Below are 22,791 nucleotides of genomic sequence, written 5' to 3'. Positions count from 1 at the left end.
GTGACTATTCTGACGACAGCTTTGTGTGGTAGGACCCCCAATAGATACTTTCATGTAATATAATTGTTAGTAGCTAAATATATGTATGTAAAACCCCTTTTCTATAGTTGGAATCCTGTCTTTGACTTAGTCTGACTGTTACGGTAGGTGTTTGTCTTCATCATTAATATATGGTGCTCTTTTAGTAAAGATTTCAATGCATGAATTTCCTGGATACTCGCTTTTTCTGTCCTAAATAATTGATGCTCCATGCTTCACTACAAATGTCTATATGTAACTCAACAATAGTGGAAAATGCATCAACGATGTCATTTTCATAAGTGGTTAATCCTTCATACTTGTGATGCATTGTTTAGTAACATAGCTGTGTGATTCCTCAGCTAATAATTATGCAATGAGTCAGTGATATATTTCATCTGTGTTTGTCTACCCAAGACATAACTAAGTAATAACTAATGTTATATTTAGGAAAAATGAGTGTGTTAACTTTTGGGTCTTTATTAATAATTTAGGTGTTAAAATGATGCAATGACATCTTACGTCAAATGTAAGCAAGTTATATTTGATTCGCATGAAAGTTACTAAAATTGTGTTTGAAGTATTTTAAATAGTTAAGTTTAATTGAATATAACATACTTCGCAAAGGTTGTCTGCAGACTATGGCTATAACTGCTACACATTTATGAGAAGTTTTCTCTGTAGACTATGAGCACATACAGCAGGTGCTTTACTCGTTTATTTTTAAGAGCCAGACTTTTAATAAGGTCTACAACTTGATGACCTCACGTACCACTTCACTAATTCATTTTAAAAGTTAGATTGTAGACATTCAGTAAGTGCTTTTGAACAGCTATATCATGTTTTGCAATTAGTTTGTATGTGATGTTTTTTTTTTGTTTTGTCTTAGGAGTAGCTGACCAGCCTACGCCTTGCCAGTTTAAATAGTGTCCTAGATGTTGGTCAATTTTTGAAAGTCACACGGCTAATGGGATTTAAGGGGAAGTTTGTTACCTATTTTCTGAAATTTGTCAAGGTTTAATGTAAGCTTTGAAAGGTAGTCTGGCCTACTAGGCTGGCTTCTTTGAATTTTCCAAAGTCGATTTAGAGTAGCAGTAATAGGGCTGCACAGAGTTATTTTAGTTTAGGAATACCATCTCTGATTGGCCAAGAACTGACTCAGTTCTGGCTTATCAACCAGACATGCAACACAGTCAAGCTTTTCCGAAAGTTGGCATATTGATGTCTCCGCACTTGGTCTCATAAATCATTCTGGCAGAAAAACAGTGATACAAAGGTCATAAAGTGTTGCATCACATGATGCTGGAGACAGCATCACCATCTCACGGTAGATAGAGAGCTTTTTCCAGTAGAATATGAATGGCCAAGTTTTGAGAAGCGTGGACTGAAGGATCAACTAGTTAGTCAAGCTCATTGAACAACTAGTGATGGTCCCCTGTTTCTATGCCTAGTCCGTCAGTTCAAGGACCGCAGTACTTATAATTCGCAGTTGTTCACCATTTCATCAGCCAGTGGTAATAAGTAGCTGAAGCTAGTACCTAAACAGAGAAGGCGAGACGCTTCCTTCATATGGGCTTTTCTTATCTAGGCTTTAGTCTGTTCTCTTCTTTTTTGGTCCCTTCCTCAACATCTCTAACAGACCATTAACAAAGAGGCAGCGGACTGCGGACACGCCAACCGCGTAGGAGCCATTTTTGGCCGTCTTCGAGACCGGTTTGGCCTTTTGTCCAGGCAGGCTCCCACTCAGCTGAGCATGACTTGCTGGTTGAGAGACTTGTCTAGGTGGCATGCAAAGACTTAGCGGGCCTCTAGAGGGTCGACACGGCAAATGAATTATTCTGCAGATCAGTCTAGCAGGCTGTTCTGCAGAGACCCCTTCTGGCCATGGTTACAGCTACCCTGGGACAGGTTGCGAGTGCCATCATGAAGTTTTTCAGACCAAGCCGGAGGGCATAAGAGCAGCCTTTGTGCGGTCTATGGCAGAGGCTCTTGAATAGAAGGAAGGAGTGATCTAGGACAATGTGGTCAGTCAGCTAGCCAGGTCGTACAGCAGCTGACACAACAGGTGTAACAACTGAATAAGTCCTCAAAAAAGAAAAAGCAGCCTCTGCATTGTGAAACTGCAAGGCCCCCAAGTACAACCGGGGCTTCACAACAAAAAAATGACACACAGGAGAAACAGTACAGATTGCAAAAGTAATTTCGACTACTGGTTGCACTAAGTTCCAAAAGACGTAGTCCCCAGGCAAAAGAAAATCAATCAGCATTGCTTCAGATGCCTGTCATAATGGCTGTCTCAACCAGTCCATGACTAAAGAGTTCTGGTCACGGAAAGCTACAGCCCAAATACGTTGGCTCCAAAATTGGAGCCAAACAGGAGGTCTGCCCCAGCTATGTTACCAAGGGCAGATTTCCTGTGTGGACCAGGCTGCTTTTCTATGGTGTCATACAACTGCCTGTACTTTGTCGGGAGGTAAATACCATGGAGGTCTTTGTTATGAGCCACATCAGCGAGGATGTTACTTCAAGAATGTCATTTATGGCGGTCCAACTGTGCGCCATCAACTCTGCCAGCCCATGGTCTCTATTAGTGGTCATTCCCTGATATGTATGAAAAGACATGGCAGGTTACTGCTCCATAAGGTCAGGGTGGCGCATGACATGGTTGGGCCAGCCAGGACAAATATAGTTTTCTGGTGCAGAGTGATTACCAGGAGTTACTGCCCATTGATAGTGATCGAGTGCTGGCCTGATAGGCTGCTGCTGGCTAAAAGCTTAAACTGGTCTGGCCCAAAAAGAATCATAGTAGAGCAGTGCCTTAAATTCACAAACCTTCCCCTCTACTTTTGAAACAGTAGTGAAATCGCCACATACACAGGGGTAGACGACCACTAGGTGCACGACGAAGCATGCCTCTCCGGCATGAAAGCCGCGCCATATGGGGCGGATACACCAAAAATTGAGGGGAGCTAGCACCCAGGAGATCCAACATGACTGCACCGAGCTTAGACAGGCTGAGTGCCTAAAACGGTTACTTACATGTTACCAAAACATGTTCAGCACATGTGATGGGGATATGAGCTGGATTTCAAATAGTGGATCATTCAATTCCACTAAATGAAGGAATTGGTCTTATCCTACAACCACCGCATTGACTGCGCCCAAAGGAAGAGACTGAGGCTCATCATCAAGTCCAAGAGCTACTTGACTAAGGACTCATTGAGCAGATCATTGGCGCATAGGGCTCCCTGGTGGTACTCATCTGGAAAAAAGATGGCAAGTGGCGTTTCTGCATAGATTATCAACAGCTAAATGCTGTCATCAAGCAGAAGCCCTATCCCCTTTCTCGGCTGGATGATATGCTTGACGCATTTTTTGACACAAGTAATTTAGCACACTGAACCTTGTCAATGGCTATTGGCAAATAATCATCGATGCCAATTCACAGAATAAGTTGTACATACTCTCTACACTACTGCCATGAACACACTATGTATGAACCAGCGCAAATTAAGTAAGAGTACATAATACAACATCCTTATATTACAGCACAAAACATATGCCTATATACCAGCTCAACCCATTAATCTAAGCTTTTCAAATTATTAAGAAAAATGTACTATACTTGAATCAGTTTATTATTATAGTATCATAGTATGTCACAATGTCTCACCATGACAACAAAAAATCTGACTTACCTTTAGCCGAAACACAGCTGTTTATGTAAGTAAGCAAGGGCAAACTCAACAAAGGTTTAGTGTTTACTTATACTCCAAACTTCTAGGTCATCATGACATTCATTTATTAAAAGAGCAAACATATTGTACTGTTTAATAATTTGTATTGAAATTTGCGTACATTTCTTCAATACATTATTTAATAGGGGAAGACAGAGAATATTCATTTTACTCTAACAATTCTTATTAAACAATTTTTTTGTAAAGTTTTTGCTTGCAGTCCAGGGCAACGGCTGTCTTATAACTCTTTTAGTACGCAAGTTCACAGGTGTATTTATTCCCACAAGTGCTTTAGTCTTTGCTGTCAGTTGAATTACATCATAATTTTCATTAACCTGGTTGTGTGCATACGTCCAGGGTCATATGTTCCTATAAATTTCACTTGTACTCCTATTCTCCACAACCTGTTTCAGGAGCAGTAAAATCCATAAATGAGTTGTTATTTAGGCTTAGTGGTAAAACCCCTTTTCATAATTTTGTGCAGTTTTTCTACACAAGTTGCTTTTCATATCCTTAATTTTCATAGGTAAGCAATACAGTAGACTATCACAGTACCTAAGAATAGAAAGGCCTATTTAGAATATAGGTGTTTGTAACTGAGAGTTTTGCTGCTGCCACATTTGACGTTTAAAGTTTGTTGCGGTACAAAGTTTTGTGTAATTAAAGGTGAGCAATTGTAATACTCAACAAGTTCAACAAGTGATGTAACTTAAGTTTTTGTACAATATAATGAAAAATCTTTAAATTTCTGAAATTTTGCATTGCTATAAATTCTAGTAAAGCAGTTCAGTTCAAAGCAATCATTACTCGTTGAAGGTAGACTAAGACTCTTCTTACTATGTTTTCTTATAGCTGCAACTAAAGTCTAAAACTAACATATAAATTCACACCTTACCATCCATATATTTAGCTGTTACCCTTATGTTACATAAAAGGTGAGAAAACATAATACAGTTTTGCAAAGTTTTAAATACTGGTACATTTGGCTTTTGCAAAAAAAGTGAAAATTGTTTCAAGTAGCAACTTTCATTTTGTAGAGTGCTTCGATAGGTTCCAAAGTTTACTCAATCTGATTGTAAATGTTGGTAATTGCTAATTCAAATAAAGTATTATTAAACATCTGTTAGACTAAAAGGGCATCTTTGCTGTCTTACAAATGAACATTTATACTAATTCATGGGGTTAGTTATGTGCGCGATCACCCATTATCATCTGTTAAAATCAATTAAATTACATTATTATAAAACAGTTCATGCAGTGCTACTGCAGCCGAAATGTTTTTCTAACTATTTAAAAATGATATTTTTAAAGGGGCAATACCATTTTGTAACTAAAAGTTCTTCATAATCAACTTTTAATGGTACTTATAGGTACAGAAGAGAGTAAGAAATGTCAGCATGAGTCAGAAAAACAAGACACAAGGAGGAAATGTTCCAACATCGACATGCACTTTCACTCACGGGAGAAAATTATACCTTTTCCCAGGTTACCCAAGCCGGTAAACATTTTGCCACATTCGTACAAGCTTCTTTGAATACCTATGTGTTTTTTTAAGCATTACACCAAACTTTGAGCTATTTGCTTTTGTACTTAGCAAGCTATAAGATGGGCTACACCAGTAAACATTACAGTGCGTTTTGTATACAATTTAGAAGGATATTTATCTTCTAAACTAAATCTTGATGACAACTTCATACAAAACAGAGTTTAAGGGAACACAAACTGTAACCTTCCAGTGATGTAATTACGTTTCAGCAGACTACAGAAAACTTTGTCAACTATTCTTAAAAAGTTTATTATTAAAAATGGATTTAAAAATGCTAAACCTGTTTTGCTAGACATTTCCAAACATATATTTTTAAAATTGCTGACTCTGGTTTATTTTGATCTGTCATGACAAGTTTGTTAAAAAATTAGTTTACAAGAAAATAGACCTTATCACAGGAGCTGGAAAATACGTGTTTCCTTATTATCAAGTATTATACTTTTGCTGAGAGCTGATTGGTCCATTTGACGAGACTCTTTGTATTGACTGTGATTCCAACTGATTATCTTATCAAGTGTATCATTGAGTAATTAGTAGACTCCTAAATAACTTACCCGACTTGGTGAGTCTGAACTCTAATGTATACCTATATTTCTAACCACAATGTGGCATTTTGAAAGTTTTGATTGTCTTTTTTAGTATTAATGTTGATTTTATTCACTAGTTTAAATAAATGAATCATGTTTGTGTGAATTGATATATTGCTCTTTCTTGGTAGAATCATTGCTAATTTTCATGTTTCACCATTTGGTGCTAGACTTCAGCAAATGGTGAAATCTAGCAGCAGTCATGATTGCTCTAGAGGTATATATATATATTCACTGTATACAACAAGCTTATTAAGTTTTAACATACTCCATCAACAAGTTACTAATGAATCGAAAAGATAAATTCAGTTTACATCTAATATAAGTACATTGAGATAATGGAATAACAATCTTTATTTTAAAGACATAAGTTTTATTGCAATTTTTTTGAGTCTAAAATAACCTTTTTTGCTGTGTTTATGAACTATTTCAACTTTTGCCTGAAGAGAATTTTTTTTAGTATATTCGTATTTTTTTCGATTATCAAGGGTATTGAAAAAAAGTAAGTTGTTTCAATTTATGCATGTAACCCTTTGAGAGACTAAGTATGGAACAGTTTAAACAAACTGACAATCTGTTACATCCGCAAAGTCCCATAAACATGTAAAATTGCTGGTCTATGATAAAATCTGTTAAGTTTATTAAGATCAAAACATTTTTTTCAAAATTCTCTTCAAGATGGTTAGTTTTACAAATATTACATTAACATTAAAAAAGTTACAACACTTTTACTTTTATCATATTTAGCACACCTGGAGCTCTCTAATTTTAAATTATACTCATATATTAATGGATATTACAATATGTAATTAAAAATGTATTTTTAGATGAATATATCAGAGCAATTTCATAATACTATTGAACAATTAATAAATAAAAATTGATGATTACTTTTTAAAATTTTGAGTGAAATTCTCAATTTAGTCAGCCTTACCACAATCAATGAAAAAAGTTCAAATGTCATATATAATGTAGTCTCACTATAAATACCAAACATTTCTAGTCAGCATTTATTTATCAATAGTTGAGGACTATGGAGATTTCTATAAGTCAAATTTGCTTTATCTTAAAATGGTCTTCATTTACTTGGGTTAATTATACTCATAGAAACTATATAACAGTATTAGTCAATTAAATATACTGGAGGCTCATTGATCTTTATTTATTTCCTCGATTCGACTCAGTCGCTTACATTTAAACCGTTGTAAATAGTAGTTTGATTGTTAATAATTTCCGATGCTGAATGCTTTAAGTTTTGGATTTTCTTCTTCATGTCTAAGTTGGATGTATCCTGTCATGCTTTGTATCAAATTTTGCATTTTTTATTTTTTCGTTGATTTCTGCAGTTTCGCATATGTGACTAATTAAAAAGCTTAATATCGCTTATCGAAAAAAGTTATTTCAAACGAAGAAAGTTATTTCAAGTGTGTCAAAGGCAAATTTTCACTCAGGTATTTCACTCAGGTATTGCTTTTCTAAAGAGGGAATACAATATATTTATGTACGTAGATTAATGCATACTGATGATTATGGCTATCTAGACAGTTTCTACGATACTATAAAGAAAAGATGCATATACCATCACAATCCATTTTTTTCCTAATGTCCTACTATGTCTAACGTCAACAAACAATGGTCTAGCAAATAACTTGCCACATAACTGCGTTGCTTTTATAACAAATATCACATCAAATTGTAAAATTGAGTTATTTAGATTTTCTCTAAATACATTTTCTATCATCAACTAATAGTTTCTGCTGTCAGTTTATGACATGATTTAGTTTAACTTTTTCAGTGTTTAATTAATTGTATATAAAGGCAACACTACTCAGGTATAGCATCTGGTGTTCTTCAAGTTGATAGTTTGATACCCTACTTACTACTTGACCCACCTTTTTTCGAAAAGTAAGCTTTGTGTATGTTTCAATTGTTTTGGTATATATTTATGTAAGCCTGTTAGGGTATTTCTGGCTCTTTTGTTTGTCATTTAGCTTTTAGCTGTTATAGTTTTGTTGTTAACCAACCGCAAAATGTGTTCAATGTTTTAGGTCAGTTTGAGTGAACAGTTAAGTACAACAATGTTGGTAAAAATAATAAGTTTCTGGTATAAACAAAGATGTGGCAGAAGGAATAACATAACTAATAGAGCTAACAAAGTTTAATTTTGTGACATGAAAAAACAATGTAGAATGCTATAGAGCAAGACAAGGCGGTGAAATATAGTTGGTAAACCAGAAATAGATGATAGGAGTCAAATAATTTTAAGCAGAAACAATAATCTGCCAAACAAGATAAACCTTCGTCAATTATATTGACATTCACCCTACCCTGCCATATTTCCTTGGTGACTTGGTTGATCTGGTAACTGTGGAGAAAACACTTCAGGAAAAAAGGTGGGAGGAATTAAACATCTTGCTGCATAACAAAGGCAGATGACTGGCTGATCACCTGAAATAGGTGACAGAAGTGTTTAACTAGTTACACTGTTAGTGCTGTGTTAGAACAAGAAGACTGGATTTTAGGCTAATTTCTAGTCTCTAGAGCTAATATGGCTACTTACAGCAACTTCGGAGATGAACAAAAATGTATCGACAATGCATACCATCAGGAATAATAAAGCAATATAAAGCGAAGCTCATCAAAGAGAAAGAAATTGTCCTTAGAACCGAGAAAGGCTGGGTTGGAATAAGCATAGTAATAAGTCACATTTTGTGTTCTATCTGGAGATAGATTTAGTATGGCAGCTTGTGACATCTTATGGAACTTTCTTAAAGCTGCACTTAAATTAGCAAAGATATAGAAAAAATTAAAACTCTGCCAGTCACTGTGTACAAGTTTCTGTGTGTATAACTCAGTTCTTCAGTATATGGTTTGTTGTAAGCATCATATGATAAGATATATACTTTGTATATATCTTGCAACTATGATAACTTACAGTATTAGCTTTGTATCCTGCTACGTGACAGCAGCATGCATTTCACCTTACAAGCTGATGTAAGCTAAATGACTTAACACATCTTAGTATGCAAAAGCACACTGCATTTAAAAAGTGCCAGACAATCATTTGCCTTACTGATTTACAGTCCCAGCACTTCATTTTCTCCTAGTGGATAAAGTTGCTCAGTTAACCTAGTAGCCCGACTCAATATGTTCTCTTGTCTGAAGTATTTGTTCTATATAACACTCTAAAATCTTATTTATTAATAATATATTTTGTTTATTTTATTCAAGGTTGAATCACGGCTGAAATATTGTGTGTCAAAGCACATTTATGGAAGAAAATAGTTCATCTCGGTTTTTGGTAGATCAGACAAGAATAACTTATAGGTGTAAGGTGTAAGATAACTTATACTTAATGTAATTACGTACTTTGCCAATCTACTGATCAGTTAGGCATAGTTTTTACAAGTAGAATATTGAATTATATGAAGAAAGAATTGGACTCTTTACTACAACACCCTATAAAATATATAAACTCTTAGCTGCATTACCTGTCTTTGGAAACAGATTCACAAACAGCAAGAGGTTTATTGAGAGTTGTCTTTCATGCTGTAAAACAACTCCTAATATGCAGTGTACTAAAATTGTTGCCTTGGTCAGAGTACGCATACACATAGACATTCATGCAAGTAAATAATGTTGGGGAGAACAATGGAAATATGCAATGTGTTTCACAGCTAAATGCGTGTAAAATCTAGTAAATAGTCTAGATTCGTACATCTAGATTCATGCATTCGTTTATACCCATCTATAATTGCAGTTGACAATCGTGCGATTCTGCCGCCAAAACTCCGTCTCGGCCGACCGATCTTTGCCCGCCAAGCAGTGGACCATCGCACGCTCAAACCACTCAAATTAAATTTGTCCTAATTTTGTACAAAGAACTGATAATGAAATTGACATTGCTCGGCAAACTGAATTTCTTCAAACTAGCAGTATTGAAAAATGTTGCATATTTTATGAAATTCTTCAAAGTATGTTGCTATCACCAGCATTTATTGAATGTATACTTCTACATGCTTAAAACACTAATCATGGCTTACCAGTTTTTGTCTATAGCCTGTATTTTGACAAGGTACATACAAATAGCTCAGCAATAATGTGGTTGGTTGAGAAAATTTATATGTATCACAGCAAAGACGGTATGATGTCAAGGCGGATACAGCATTAGTACCTTACAATAGTGAAACATAACGCCAACATGTTACTCTTTTTATTCGATACAATGAAGAAAATGAATGCATAAAAAAAAATATATATACGGAAAGATATGTTAGAAGTTGCTGCATGTGGATAATATGTAGGTATAGCAGAACATGAAGAACGTAGCATGACATAGCAATAACATAATTTTAATTCAAGGCAAGCATGACATAACAATAACACAATGTTAATTCAACGCAACACTTGCGGATAGACCACATTTTTGGTTTTCCGTCGGGTTTATGAACAGACAGTTTTCGGCTTGCGCCTACTTTTGAGCTGGTCAGCCGGTCATGGCTAAAACAGAGTGACAGTAAGTCAATACCAGCTGCTTTCTTTCTTGTCACCGTCGCCTACCGCAACGCTCGGAGTACCCGCGCAAGCTCTGTAGTAGCTGTAGTATTCGTAGCTGGAAAAAAATAAAAGTAACTCAGCTGCAAACAAGAAATGAACATGTTTACTATTACCAACAGTGGCAAATGCAACGTTTTTAAGTAGTGGATATGTGGCAATTCATAGAGAATACAACATTTAATGAGAAGAACTTACTTTTCTGAAGTAGAAGTTTAGTAGGTAAAACAAAGGAGCAGTACTTGTGCAAGTTCTGTAGTAGCTGTAGTTCTGTAGTACTCGTAGCTGAAAAAAATACGACAACTGTGTAGGTGGCCAGAAATGACAAATGTTCACGTGACTGTCCATTGGCAGTAAATAGTAATTTACTACTCATTTACTAATTAAATTTACTACTGATTAATTTATTTAACGAGTAGCAAATTTTATTTAATTTTATTGATTTATTTACTACTCATATTAATTCAGTTGGATGTGTACGACCAAATCGAAAAAAGGAAATACTGTTGTATAATTTATTACTCATATTAATTCAGTTCGCTTCGTACGACCGAATCGCAAAAAGGAAAGACTGCTCTGTAAGGTAGACTAACACACACACGCGCACACATACACACACGCGCACACATGCGCACACACGCGCGCACACGCATACAAGTACACGCACACACACACTCGCGCACACACAAACACACACGCCCAAACACACACACACGCAAATTTTGCCATTTTTATATTAGATTGTAATTAAAATATGGTAGAAAAAGTAGCCTTAAAACTAAAATAAATTATCTATCAACAATTCCAGATACAAACGAACAAGACTATATAATCATGTTTGTTAGTCTTGTTTTAGTGTAACCAATGCTTTACTACATTAATCTGAAGTTATTCCAGTCCATCTTTAGATTGTGATGGCAAAGGGTGTTCTTGCATTCAACAAGTCAGATGAGAGTACAATAATTTTAGACTTGAAATGTGAAGATGCATTTATACTAACAGATGAGAACTGTTAAAGAACACAGAGCACAAAGTAAAGACTCGAGGTTGATGTATCACATCGGTGTATCTTGCTAGATACATGAAATAGTTCCTGTAATAATTTTATTTTCCTATCACTGTTTGTGGTCACTCCATACTATAGTAATATTCACAACTCATTAAAGTTTTTGGGAATCATGACTCTTCAGAATAGGCAAAGCCAAATGCAAGAGTGCACAATTACACTACTTTTGAAAATATATCAAAAATAGCTTCTTATCCAATGGCTATATAACTTTCCGTCTTATATAGCTGCACATTTGTTTTGCATATTATAAAAATGCACAAGTATATTACATTTAGGGTTGTGCTAAACGACGGTTACTTTACAGGGTTTTTTCTTTATTTATTCTAAATGCATTCAAATTTATAAAAAGAGTTTTTGTGTGGAATATCGATGTGGTAAGTTAATTAAAAAATCTCATGTAGCCAAAAATACTAACTTTGATTTATTTATTTAAAAACAACAACAAAGTGCCAGCTCATGACTATGGTTTAGTTCCTAGTTAATCAGTTTTTGATGATGCGATGCTGTGCACGAACAGCTCTGCAGGTGAGTGAGAAACATTACTAATGCCATCGCATATTGTTGTAAAGCTTTGAGAAATGCAAAGTCTAGATATTTACTATAAAATTGAAAATTATACGGGAATATTTTGTAAGTTTCAGTTGATCTAGAAGTATGGTAGCAGCCTACAATTTCTATTTCCCAATTTAAAATTGTTTGAATTACCGCATACACTGGTATAAAAATACAAAGTAAATCACTTTTAAACACTTGAATACTTATATAAAAAGCTAAAGGAAACACATTGAAATTCAGTGGCAGCATGAAGGTGAAGGTGAAACAGCCGTAGCCTTTTAATCTTTTTCAACTTTTAAAGTCATGTATATTTTAAATCACAATAAAACAACCCCAAAATTTGGAACTAAGGGTTTGGAATCAAATTAGTACTACTCTCAGTCTAACATGCTCATTACAATATATAAATAATGTGAGAGCAAGCTTTTTGAAGTTGTTTCCTTATTAATGTACATGTGGTCATGGCTCTCGGATATTCCAAGTTTGCTATACTCAAAAATCTAATGTGCTAAGTAGTTAGTAAATAAAAGTACTTTTAACCCACTAAAGATATCTAAATTTTATTTTGCACTGTTTCTAAATTTAAAACTATTTTTCCAACTTTCAATAACAAAAACTACAGTTAAGTGAAGAATAGCTGTAGATCTACTGCAAATTGCAGCGTACAAGCTGACACAGTGTAAAGGCTGAAGTCAAAAGTTGCGTTTAAAAATTTTTGTTTGACACGCATCTGTTACAAAACCTTATCTGACTCCAACTGTTTGGTTGTTAATACAGGTAGTTCATTCAGGATCATAGGTGGCAAAGAGTAGGAAAAAAATAGACCAATTATAGTGGGTGTATCAAATAGATTACCGAGATGTCGGCTAGTAAGCAAATGCTACGGAAAAGAGCGTCAAGTTTGAGAAGAAGAAAAGCACATGCCAGAAAAGAATCTTAATGATGACCATTTGAATGGTGAGTAATGGAATTTTGTGTTTGATTCATCTCATGTTGAGTATAATTACTAGTATGTTACTATTTCATAAATAAATTCCTATATCACATATCATGTAATTTTGATTTGCGACAGTTAGGATTCAGCAACTCTGATAGATGGCAACGACTTGCGTTTAAAAAACACTGTTGTATTCAGGGGTTGCTAATGCATAGCCTAAACACATACATGCAGTTTTACATACATTTATAAGCACTGTGAAAATAGCCAAGGTAAAAAGCCAAGGCTATGGTCATTGGAACCAACATAGTCTTTCCTAATATGTTGATCATACGGTTTGTAATTTTTTGCGTTCTTGGCATCCGGGTTGCCTTGTCACTGGCATCTCACTTGCGAGTCTGTTTTTGTGGTTTAAAGGCTAATTGCCACTTTCTCTATTCTGCTAGCATCTTGCTCTGTCACTTAGACTTTTTGGGTTTCTCCCCCCTGCCACTATTAACACAGTAGTAGAAAGTTTAATGAGGAATTTGTTGGTTTTTGTGGAGCCGGTATGTAAAAGATCCTACTACTCGCACTCGTAGAAAAAATTACATTTCATTAGTAAAAATTATTTACTTCTTCATTTGAAACCGGCCACTTGTTTGATTAATACAATTATATACTTTGGTAAATACATTGCTACAGCGTCGAGCAATCATTAAAAGTACAACTGTCCACTTTGAGGCTTTTCTGTAAGCTTTTCTTCTGTGGTCCTGCCAGATTTTTCTTATAGTTTTAGCTTCTCTTATTTTTTCTCGGAAGGCTTCAGGCTTCTCTTTGGCTAGCTAGTGTCAGGTCAGCCTCTTGTTTAGCAAGGTCTGTCTATCTTTCTCTCGGTTCACTAGGGTCGAGTCCTCTCTCATTTTTCATCCTCTTGCTAACTGGTTAGGGCTAAAGCCAGCTAAAGGGAGGCCGGTCTACCGGCCAATTGGCCAATAGGGCTGAGGCCGTCTGGTCGCTCAAATGTAGGTATCTGGCCAAATACTTACATTTATATTGGACTGAATAGCATCTCAATTTTTTCTTTGACTGACTATTATAAAGTCATAAAATGTTGCAATTTGTGCAAAATATATACTTCAAATATTTCTGTGACCAATACTGCTAAAGTCATTGTCTTGTACTACCCTGTATAGCTATAAAGTCTATTATCTTGTAATTATCCAGAATAGTTATAGTTTGTTATTCTGTCTTATTTTGCATAGCTGTTACTATCATGAGTTCAGTTGTTGTTTAGTCAGGCAAACATGTACATGTACACATCCTGAACTCTCACCTGTCTCATATATTGCAATGACTAATACATTCTGTTGTAGCATCTCAATTTTAACTGAGGCAGTCATTAAATATGGCTATATTTATTCTTAAGCCCACTTGCTCTGCTGGTCGACACTGCAGTATCTCATTGGTTTGCAAAGATTTGCTTCCCAGTCCAAATGTACAAGCTAAAAGTAATCAAAGAAGAAAATAAAGTTGCATGTGCCTACTTCATCAACACCTTCACACAGAAGCTTTGCTGTGCAAAAAGCATAAAGTGCTTGTCAATTACTCACTTTTCACAAAATAATGTCTTATTGCCTATTGATGTACTTTTAGAGTATTTGCCCTTGATGTTTTTATTTTTTTCATTATTGATTATACTTATTTAATTCTATATCTGACTTTTGTTGAGGGGTTAGGCATAGTGTCAGTTTGTAAAAGAGATCAGCTGAGTGCATTGGATTAGGTTTCAGAGTAATTATTCCCGGCTAACAAAGTATCAAATAACTCAGGTAAAGCAAGCAAAAAGGGTATCAACGGTAAAAAAACTGAACACATCAGCTACATTGAATATTCCCACCTAAATTATATTTTTTTCAAAAAGTTGTCAAATTAGCACTGTATGTACACAAGAGTAATTTTTATCCCACGACCAAAGATGAGCGAAGCGAGTGTTTGGGAGCTTAATGATAAATGCATATGCGCACACAACCCCCGAAAAAATTATCCGTCAATGCCCGTAACCAAACCCTTGTACCGAATTTCCATCAAAAATGTAACCATTTTTGTGTAGAGACGTTCAAGTATAATAATGATACAAACCACATATAAACCTATTTAACCCTTTCGCGGGCAGAGCGATGTTTTTGTCGCTTTGCGATACGGCTGCTAATGGGCAGTGCGACGTTTTTGTCGTTTCGGTAACGTATTTTATTATTGCAGTTTCTGGTTAGCTAAATGCCGGTTTTTGTTACTTTTTTTACCAATAGCAAGCTACGATATTGTAGCTTCGGTTAGCCTCAAAAATTTACTTTAAGGCTGAAAAAACGATCGTTTTTAGCAGTGATGAATAAATAAACTTTCAAAAAAAATTAGAAAAATGTTCTAAATAATTTATCAATTTTTATTTTTCTTGCTTTGGTTTTAGCTTTTATTTACCGATTTTTTTGAGAGTTTGACTTTAGTTTACCGTCATGGCGACTTCTAAAAGAACCTCCCGAGATTATTCTAATAAAGCAAGTACTAGTACCGAAATTGCTAAGAGATTCAGAGCTGACAGTGACTTTTTAGATTTAGTAGCAAGAGATGACAGTGAATCAGGTTTGAATTGTGATTGGAATGACTTTACATCTGGAAGTGACAGTGATGAAAAGGCTGGTAGCAATAATGATGAGGATGTGAGTAGGAGTGATGCCAGTGCCTGGAAGAATATAACCAACATAAACAGAGATAAATCTCCTACAATTCAGCAGTTTATAGCAGTGACAGGCCCAGTATTTACTCCAGTAGATGCTCAACTATTAGAGTATTTTGAAAAGTCTTTTGAGCCTGTCAATCCAGGAAGTACATTTTTGTGGGAGCTCTTTGTTGCACGAATAAGTACATGGTGCAAAGACTGTGATGTGGGCCTTTGTAAAGGAGAATGCTTTCGAAAATATCATTCGTAAATAGACAATTATTAGGAAAAGCATATATTTTATGTTATACATTTTTATTTGTTTATAATATATATATGCCTATGGACATATACATGTATACTTATGCACCGTTAAACATAGATATATGCACAGAATAACACACAGAAAAGTGTATAAACCTTTTAAAAAAATTGATTTTTTGGAAAATTAATTCGCCCATGGGAGTCTGAATTAGTTTTGAAAATTCGCCCACGAAAGGGCTAAGTGTGTTACAAAATCTTTGAAAAGTTGAGACAATATCCTCAAACTTACCCATCTGATCGAATAATACATAACTAAACAGAATAATCATGCCTAAAATTGCCATAAAAGCCTGACAAAACTTTTTTAATCAAAATTAAGACCGGCAAACAAAACGCCAATAAAGCTGTGTGACAGATAGTAGAACTATCAAGCCGTGCACATTTCACGAGAAAAACGTGCACATTTCACCAGTCTATGGCATTTTTCAATTTCTGAAGGTTTCTGTAATTAACGTAGAAGTACTGAAAGGTAATCGTTTTTTGCTGATTTTATTATTTGATTTAATGGTTCAATGTTATAAGATTATTATAAGATTTAATTATAAGAATAATCATTTGAATTTACAAAGTCCAAGTATATAGTGGTCGATGGTTAATTCAAAAATCTAAATCTTATAAATTCAGAAATCTAAATAAATATCACAACTTCTTAATATTTTATTGCATTGTCCAATTGCCGAAGGTTTCTATAATTAATATAGATCGTTTGAGACGTAGACCGATTCACAGGTACAAAAATTTGGTACACAGTTTATTAGCCTATGTTTTTTGTCCAATTACCTGAACATTGCATTAAATCATTTAGAACATTAGCCAAATTTCTTTACATCTTTTTTACAAGCTCAGGCCCAAACTACAATGACCTTTTGTGACAAGAATATTTCTTTATTTTACTCTAGTTTGCATAAAACTTCCAGACGGGTGAATTCTAATGCTTACTCTCTATTACAGATTGCTGTCAACACCGTTCTACATTCAACACAACCAACTTTCAAACTGTGTATATTACACAGTTTATATTACCCGGCAGCTTGCTGTTTTACTTTTAATTTTACAATTCAGAGATATAATCAGCATATTTCATTAATGCTGTTTTTAGTTAAATTACGTACAGTAGGTTAGGCCTACAGCTTTAATTAATATTTTTTTATTGTTGTAAAACATAGGTTTGAGACAGTAGTAGATTAGGTCTGATTTGTATACAACCTTTTGTTTTGCATAATTGACTTTTTGAATTTTATTTCAAAACAACTTGACAACTACCATAGACATACAACCATCTGGAACACCACGACGTCGCAGTAGTCGTCCTCGTGTCTCTCAATTATTACGGAGGAGGAAAAATAGAAAGTCCACACAGCAATCATCAACATAAAATGCTAATGTTCAACAACACGCTACTCAAAATAATAACAACAACAATTCATCTGAATCAGAGAATTATTTAATAGATGAGGTAGGCGATGTAGTGTAAATGACATGGACTTGGCAGCCCCTCTGTTTCCAGATGATAATCATGATTTTATGGACATCGTTGACCATGAAAGTCTTGCGCCAAATATTGCACAAAACAATATTGCTCTTCTCAATGCTGCTTTTTTCCATCACATTCCTTATTTTTAATCTCTAGAGTGTCCTGATTTTTAAAAACTGCGTAACATATTTCTAGGCAGACTTGACAACAACATATCACAGCTCACACGTACTGGGTGTACCCTTATACACTTACATGTATGTATAATTTAGACTGTGTGACCTTTAACAAAACACTTTACTTATCTAACTTATCTATATTAGTTGAAATTGTTAGTTGCACCTTTTTGGAGTCATGCTCCCTCAAATTTATTTTATTTCATCTCGAACCACTCTCATTTAAACTATACCGCAGTCAATTTCTGCTGACAACAACTTTTTCAACAACCAGCAGTACCATTTCCTTTTTCAATTATTAATTTGGTTGTAGGCTGTATGACAGGGGATTTTCTAATATATCTATAATTATTGTGCCTTTGAGAAATGAATATAACTATGCCTAAACTATTACTATATTTTGTTTATTAGTAACTACATCGGTAAATAAATTGGATAAAATAAGGAACACTAATATTGGGAAGCAATATTTGGGATTGCCGATTACTTTGTTGGTTTCTTCAATCTGCATAACAAGTTATATAATCAGCTAGCAAGGTTAGGAGAATATTAAATCATTAAAGTTTCACTGTCACTATTAATTATCTCATGAACTCAGTGTTCAGGAAGTATGCTATTTAGAGCAAACAACACAAGCTAGTTCTGCTCCTTCTATGTAAGGTGGGCAATATCTAAGCTGGTTGCAGCTTCCTTGAACAAAATAGAACAACGCTCCATCGGTGTTAGCATGTGATCCAGTTAAGGCTTCTGGTTCGTTGTCCATGCAGACATAATTGTAGCCTCTTTTGTGACTGGGGTGTCCAGACATCAGATATCCTTCATACTCCTAAACAAAAACGAGCTTAGTTTTTATATTTAATAACCAGTCACATTTCTATAATTACTGACTTAATTACATGTTTATTTATATTAATGCCAATCTTCTTCTATTTTCTTTCTGATTCGGATTTTTTAATTCCATCGGGAGTTGTCTACTTATTTTTAAAATAAAAATGAGAAAACGACTTTTTATTATGGTAGTATGATAATAATTACATTCAAGCTAAAAACCTCTTGTGTCATAATGAGCATCTAAAAGAACTTGCTGCAAAAATACTGTATAGTGCTATATTATCCTGTGTATGACGTTAGCAAATATTTACTTCCTTGCTAATGTACATGATACAGCTTATATGTAATATGTAATAGGACACAGGAACCCACCAAATTTTTAAAACCAAATCTCTGTTTTGAAACTGTCCTTTCTAATATCAGCCTATGCGCAATATAGGCTTATATAGGAGGATATATGGTAATTCACCTTATTCCAAGATGATGGACAAGTCCTTTTAGCAGGTATCATAATTGTTGTAGATCTGCTAGGGAGGTAGCATCTGGAACATGGTACATTCTGGTCATGCATTTGACTGGGAAATATATTGGAGCCGGTCTGGTACTCTGATCCATATATGTAATTACCCGTGTCACCAGCTAAATATGAGTTATACTCTGGCTCTGTTGGTAGACATGTATAGACCGATGAGCCTCCTTCATTGCTATAGTGTTGTCCCGCTGCTAGCCCTGTAGGATACATCAAGAAATCAGGATATCTAAGTGAATGCCATATTATCCAGCACTTGAAATAACTGATGACACAAACAATATATTCTATTTATTCAGAAAATTAATGATAATTTAAATGAATGGCTAGTCACTCTCTTTGCTTGATAAAGTGAGCTGCAATGAACTAGAATGTAGTATATATTTTCCGTAACCAACCTGTGTAGAGGAGCTCTGAGGAGTTACCACATGATTTTCTGCCCCATCTGATGTATGAACTTCCTCCTCCAGAAGGTGGTTGTATGTCAGCTACAAAATTATCAAGTTCCAGGTTAAAAAAGTTTCCAACTTTGTTAATAAAATTTCCACAATACAAAGTTCCTAATGTTAATAGAAGTAAAGCCTAATTGTCAACATTTTTTATCACAGATCTACGTCTCATACTTTTCCAGTTAGCACCGAAATGTTTTTTACAAAATAGGAAGTAGAGAATTCATCGGTTTTTTACCAAAGATCACCTATTTTATCTACCAAGAGAAAAATTTCTGCTGCTTTTAAAATAGTGCTTTTATTAACGTTCAGATTCTACTCGATACCAAATCTTCAATCTTTTAGGCAAAAGAGAAACTCAACTAACCATTCGAAGAGAGTTCACTCCTCTCCTCATCTGCTTGCAGTTGTTCTTCAATTTCTTCCAACTTTCTGTTGTTTCTTTGGAGGAGACTCAGCAATCCATGAGCAATAGTTTGGTTAAACTCTTGTAGGAGTTCTTCCGAAAATAATAACGGCGTTTCTTATCACAGGAAATAGTATAAAGCTTTGTGGTGCAATACTCATTTTTATCATTCTAATATTTTACTCCAGACTAATATGAACTGTTTTACCTTTCATGGATGTCAAGTGTTTTTAAAAAAATGATTTTCAACCTGCTAAATATCGGAAACATACCATTATCAGCGTGCCCGTCAGATGATCGTGCTACAACAGACTTGGTCTGGTTTACCAATTTTCCAACCCTCCCTCTAAGGTCAGTCAGATCTGAAACTTCACAATCTCTAGCATCTCTACCATCTCTACCATCCCTCCCATCTCTTCCTGGAGGTCCTCTTAGGTATGGAAAATGCCCTGCTGGTAAAATATGCAACAAAGGTTTTTGGTATCATTTTTGATACTGTAGTTTTTTATGAAATTAAAATAATTTGACAATGCTTCAGGTTAAAACAATTTAAAACTAGAGGACTTTTTGGAAAAACTTTTAGGAATGCTTGGTGAGTATTTAATCAATACAGAACAAACTAGCACTAAAGTAAGAAAAGGATGAAATTAAAGTTTTCAAAGACTTTCTTATGTCTGTCAACACAACTTTTATCAACTGTGCAAACAAGTTCTTAAGCAACTCTACTGATGTCACAAACATGTGTACATTCAAAACTCACTGCATATCTAGCTCTGATTCAACATGTCATGACATCATCAAGTCCTAATTGATTGCAAGTCTTTGTTTAGTTACGACATTTACCACTCAATGCTTTTTAAGTTTATTTGTGTTGGTGAGTTTTGCTCTTCTGACCAACACTGATTTTGCTAGTAAAGTTTATATGTTTAATAAAGCTTCATTATAGTTAAACTTAATTTAAACTAAATTTTAAACTTTTATATCTATTCAATATTTTGAGCAGATGAAGCGCGTAACCAATTTGTCAGGTGCACAGGCCTAAAGTAGTGTCAGTTTATGATATACCAAAGTCATTTAATAACTCCTTTCATGCGCCACTCTAAGCTTCTTATCAATCAATTGAGAGTTATCTGATTATGTTAGTAGTGCATTGAGAAAACAACTTCTTTTTCATTATACTTTCAAGATAACAACAGTAATTAAATTTTTAAAAAAACATATATCTAGTGTAGAGCTAGGTCACTGAACAAATTCACTGCTTACGCAATGCAGTGTGTGGCTCTACATATTGAATGAAGCTAGCAAGCTGATAACTTCTTTGTTTAAGATATTGTTTTATTACATAAACTGAAAAAAGATCTATGAAAACATTACTTTAGTGATTGTAAAATTTTACTAACTTACCTGATGATAATTGATTTTGCAAACCATCACCGACATCTTCGTCTTCTGATGATCTTTTCTGTATACTATGCTCCATATCGTTTGGAGACATCCTTGAGACCTAGATATAAATTTTCAAATATTACAATCATATAAACCTCGGTTTCTGAAATGTCTTCTCATCATTTATTTTTTGATCAAATATTTAACATTTTATCTGACATCCTTTCCTAATTTTTTTCCTTTAAACCAAGATTTAGGCTAGAGAAGAATCTATGCTAGGCATAAGTGTATGTCCACTGTCCATATTATAGAGAGTGTACCTTAATTGGGCATCATTTTCTTACGTTGCGTTATATAGAGTTGTAGGTTTTTGGTCATTTATATGTAGCTGCACTTTTAGACATTCAAATATGGTGAAAAACACTAGTTTTCAAATAAACACATACTCTCATGTGAACATTCAGAGGTTTATAGCAAAGTAAAAGTAATTAGGCTCTGCTGTACACTTCTAATTGTACCAGTTAGGAATACACTTTTCTTAATTTGACGGTTAATAAGTTCAATTGTAGTTAATCTAATGTACCTATTTAATAACTTCTCACCTGTATTCCATTTCCTTCTAGGTGATCCAGTCTACTGGTTAAATGATCAACATCCTTCTTTAACAACTGGTAACTTATTTGAGAGTAGACAGACACAACCAGAGCAGATATTGCTATAACAGCACTCAATATCTGGATGACATCATTTCGCTTCTGTTGCTTGACTATGTAGCTTTTTTCCATAATTTATTCTAAAATTGGCAAAAATACTCACAGGTAAAAGACCTCAAATAACAAATTATACTCAGATTGCTGGATTTACTGCTCACCATATTATATGTAAAATTTCAATCATACGGTAATAACCTAATGATAAGGTATACCAGACAATCAAGTTCTCATACAATAATTTATTACCAATCTTTTTCTCCAATTTTTTTAACAAAAGCTACTTTTATTACATCAAAATTGTATAATTGTATAATTACTTAACTGAATAAGTTTCAGTTTTTAGAGTAACCTGAACACCTAAGTAGAATCAAAGACTAGTTGTATATGTAATACTCTTGCCTTAGGCAGCAGCACCTTCTGGTGACTGATATTCTTGTCTAGCTGCTTTTATACTTCTGCAGGGCATCAGCTTCCGTTTATGGAAAATTGGGTCAAGTAATGTTTTACATCCTCATATTGTTGAAATATTACACCACATGTGTTAATGATTCACCCATTTTGTTAGCAAGTGCATTGTATCAGTTCTGACAGCTGTCTATCCTAGATCATCTGCAAAAGTCATTAATAAAAAGTTAAATTTAAGTATGTAAACACTTCATTTCATTGAAACAAATGTAATTTTAAGCTTACAATGTCAGTGCTTCCAACCTCCACCAACACCAAACTTTATTAAACTATTGTTGAAGTTTTTTTTCAAGTATCCTCTGGTGTGTATTGGGTGTTAGCTAATTTACTGTTTAATATG

At 34.5% G+C, this 22,791-nt stretch overlaps 1 protein-coding gene across 1 annotated transcript; it reads right to left on the bottom strand.

Moving 5' to 3' along the window:
* Window positions 1-18,114: 18,114 nt before the first annotated feature.
* LOC137391250 (uncharacterized) lies at window positions 18,115-22,107 on the bottom strand. The gene is made up of 7 exons (XM_068077664.1): window positions 21,876-22,107; window positions 21,292-21,391; window positions 20,161-20,339; window positions 19,849-19,984; window positions 19,431-19,520; window positions 18,973-19,232; window positions 18,115-18,498 (listed from the first exon to the last, which is right to left on the bottom strand). The coding sequence occupies exons 1-7, from the start codon at window positions 22,056-22,058 to the stop codon at window positions 18,286-18,288; spliced, it is 1,161 nt and encodes a 386-aa protein (XP_067933765.1). The 5' UTR covers window positions 22,059-22,107; the 3' UTR covers window positions 18,115-18,285.
* Window positions 22,108-22,791: the final 684 nt, after the last annotated feature.

Source organism: Watersipora subatra, chromosome 3, assembly GCF_963576615.1.
Source record: "Watersipora subatra chromosome 3, tzWatSuba1.1, whole genome shotgun sequence".
Taxonomy (NCBI): Eukaryota; Metazoa; Bryozoa; class Gymnolaemata; order Cheilostomatida; family Watersiporidae; genus Watersipora; species Watersipora subatra.
The sequence above is the reverse complement of the archived record's forward strand: the minus strand, read 5'-3'. Positions and strand labels throughout refer to the sequence as shown.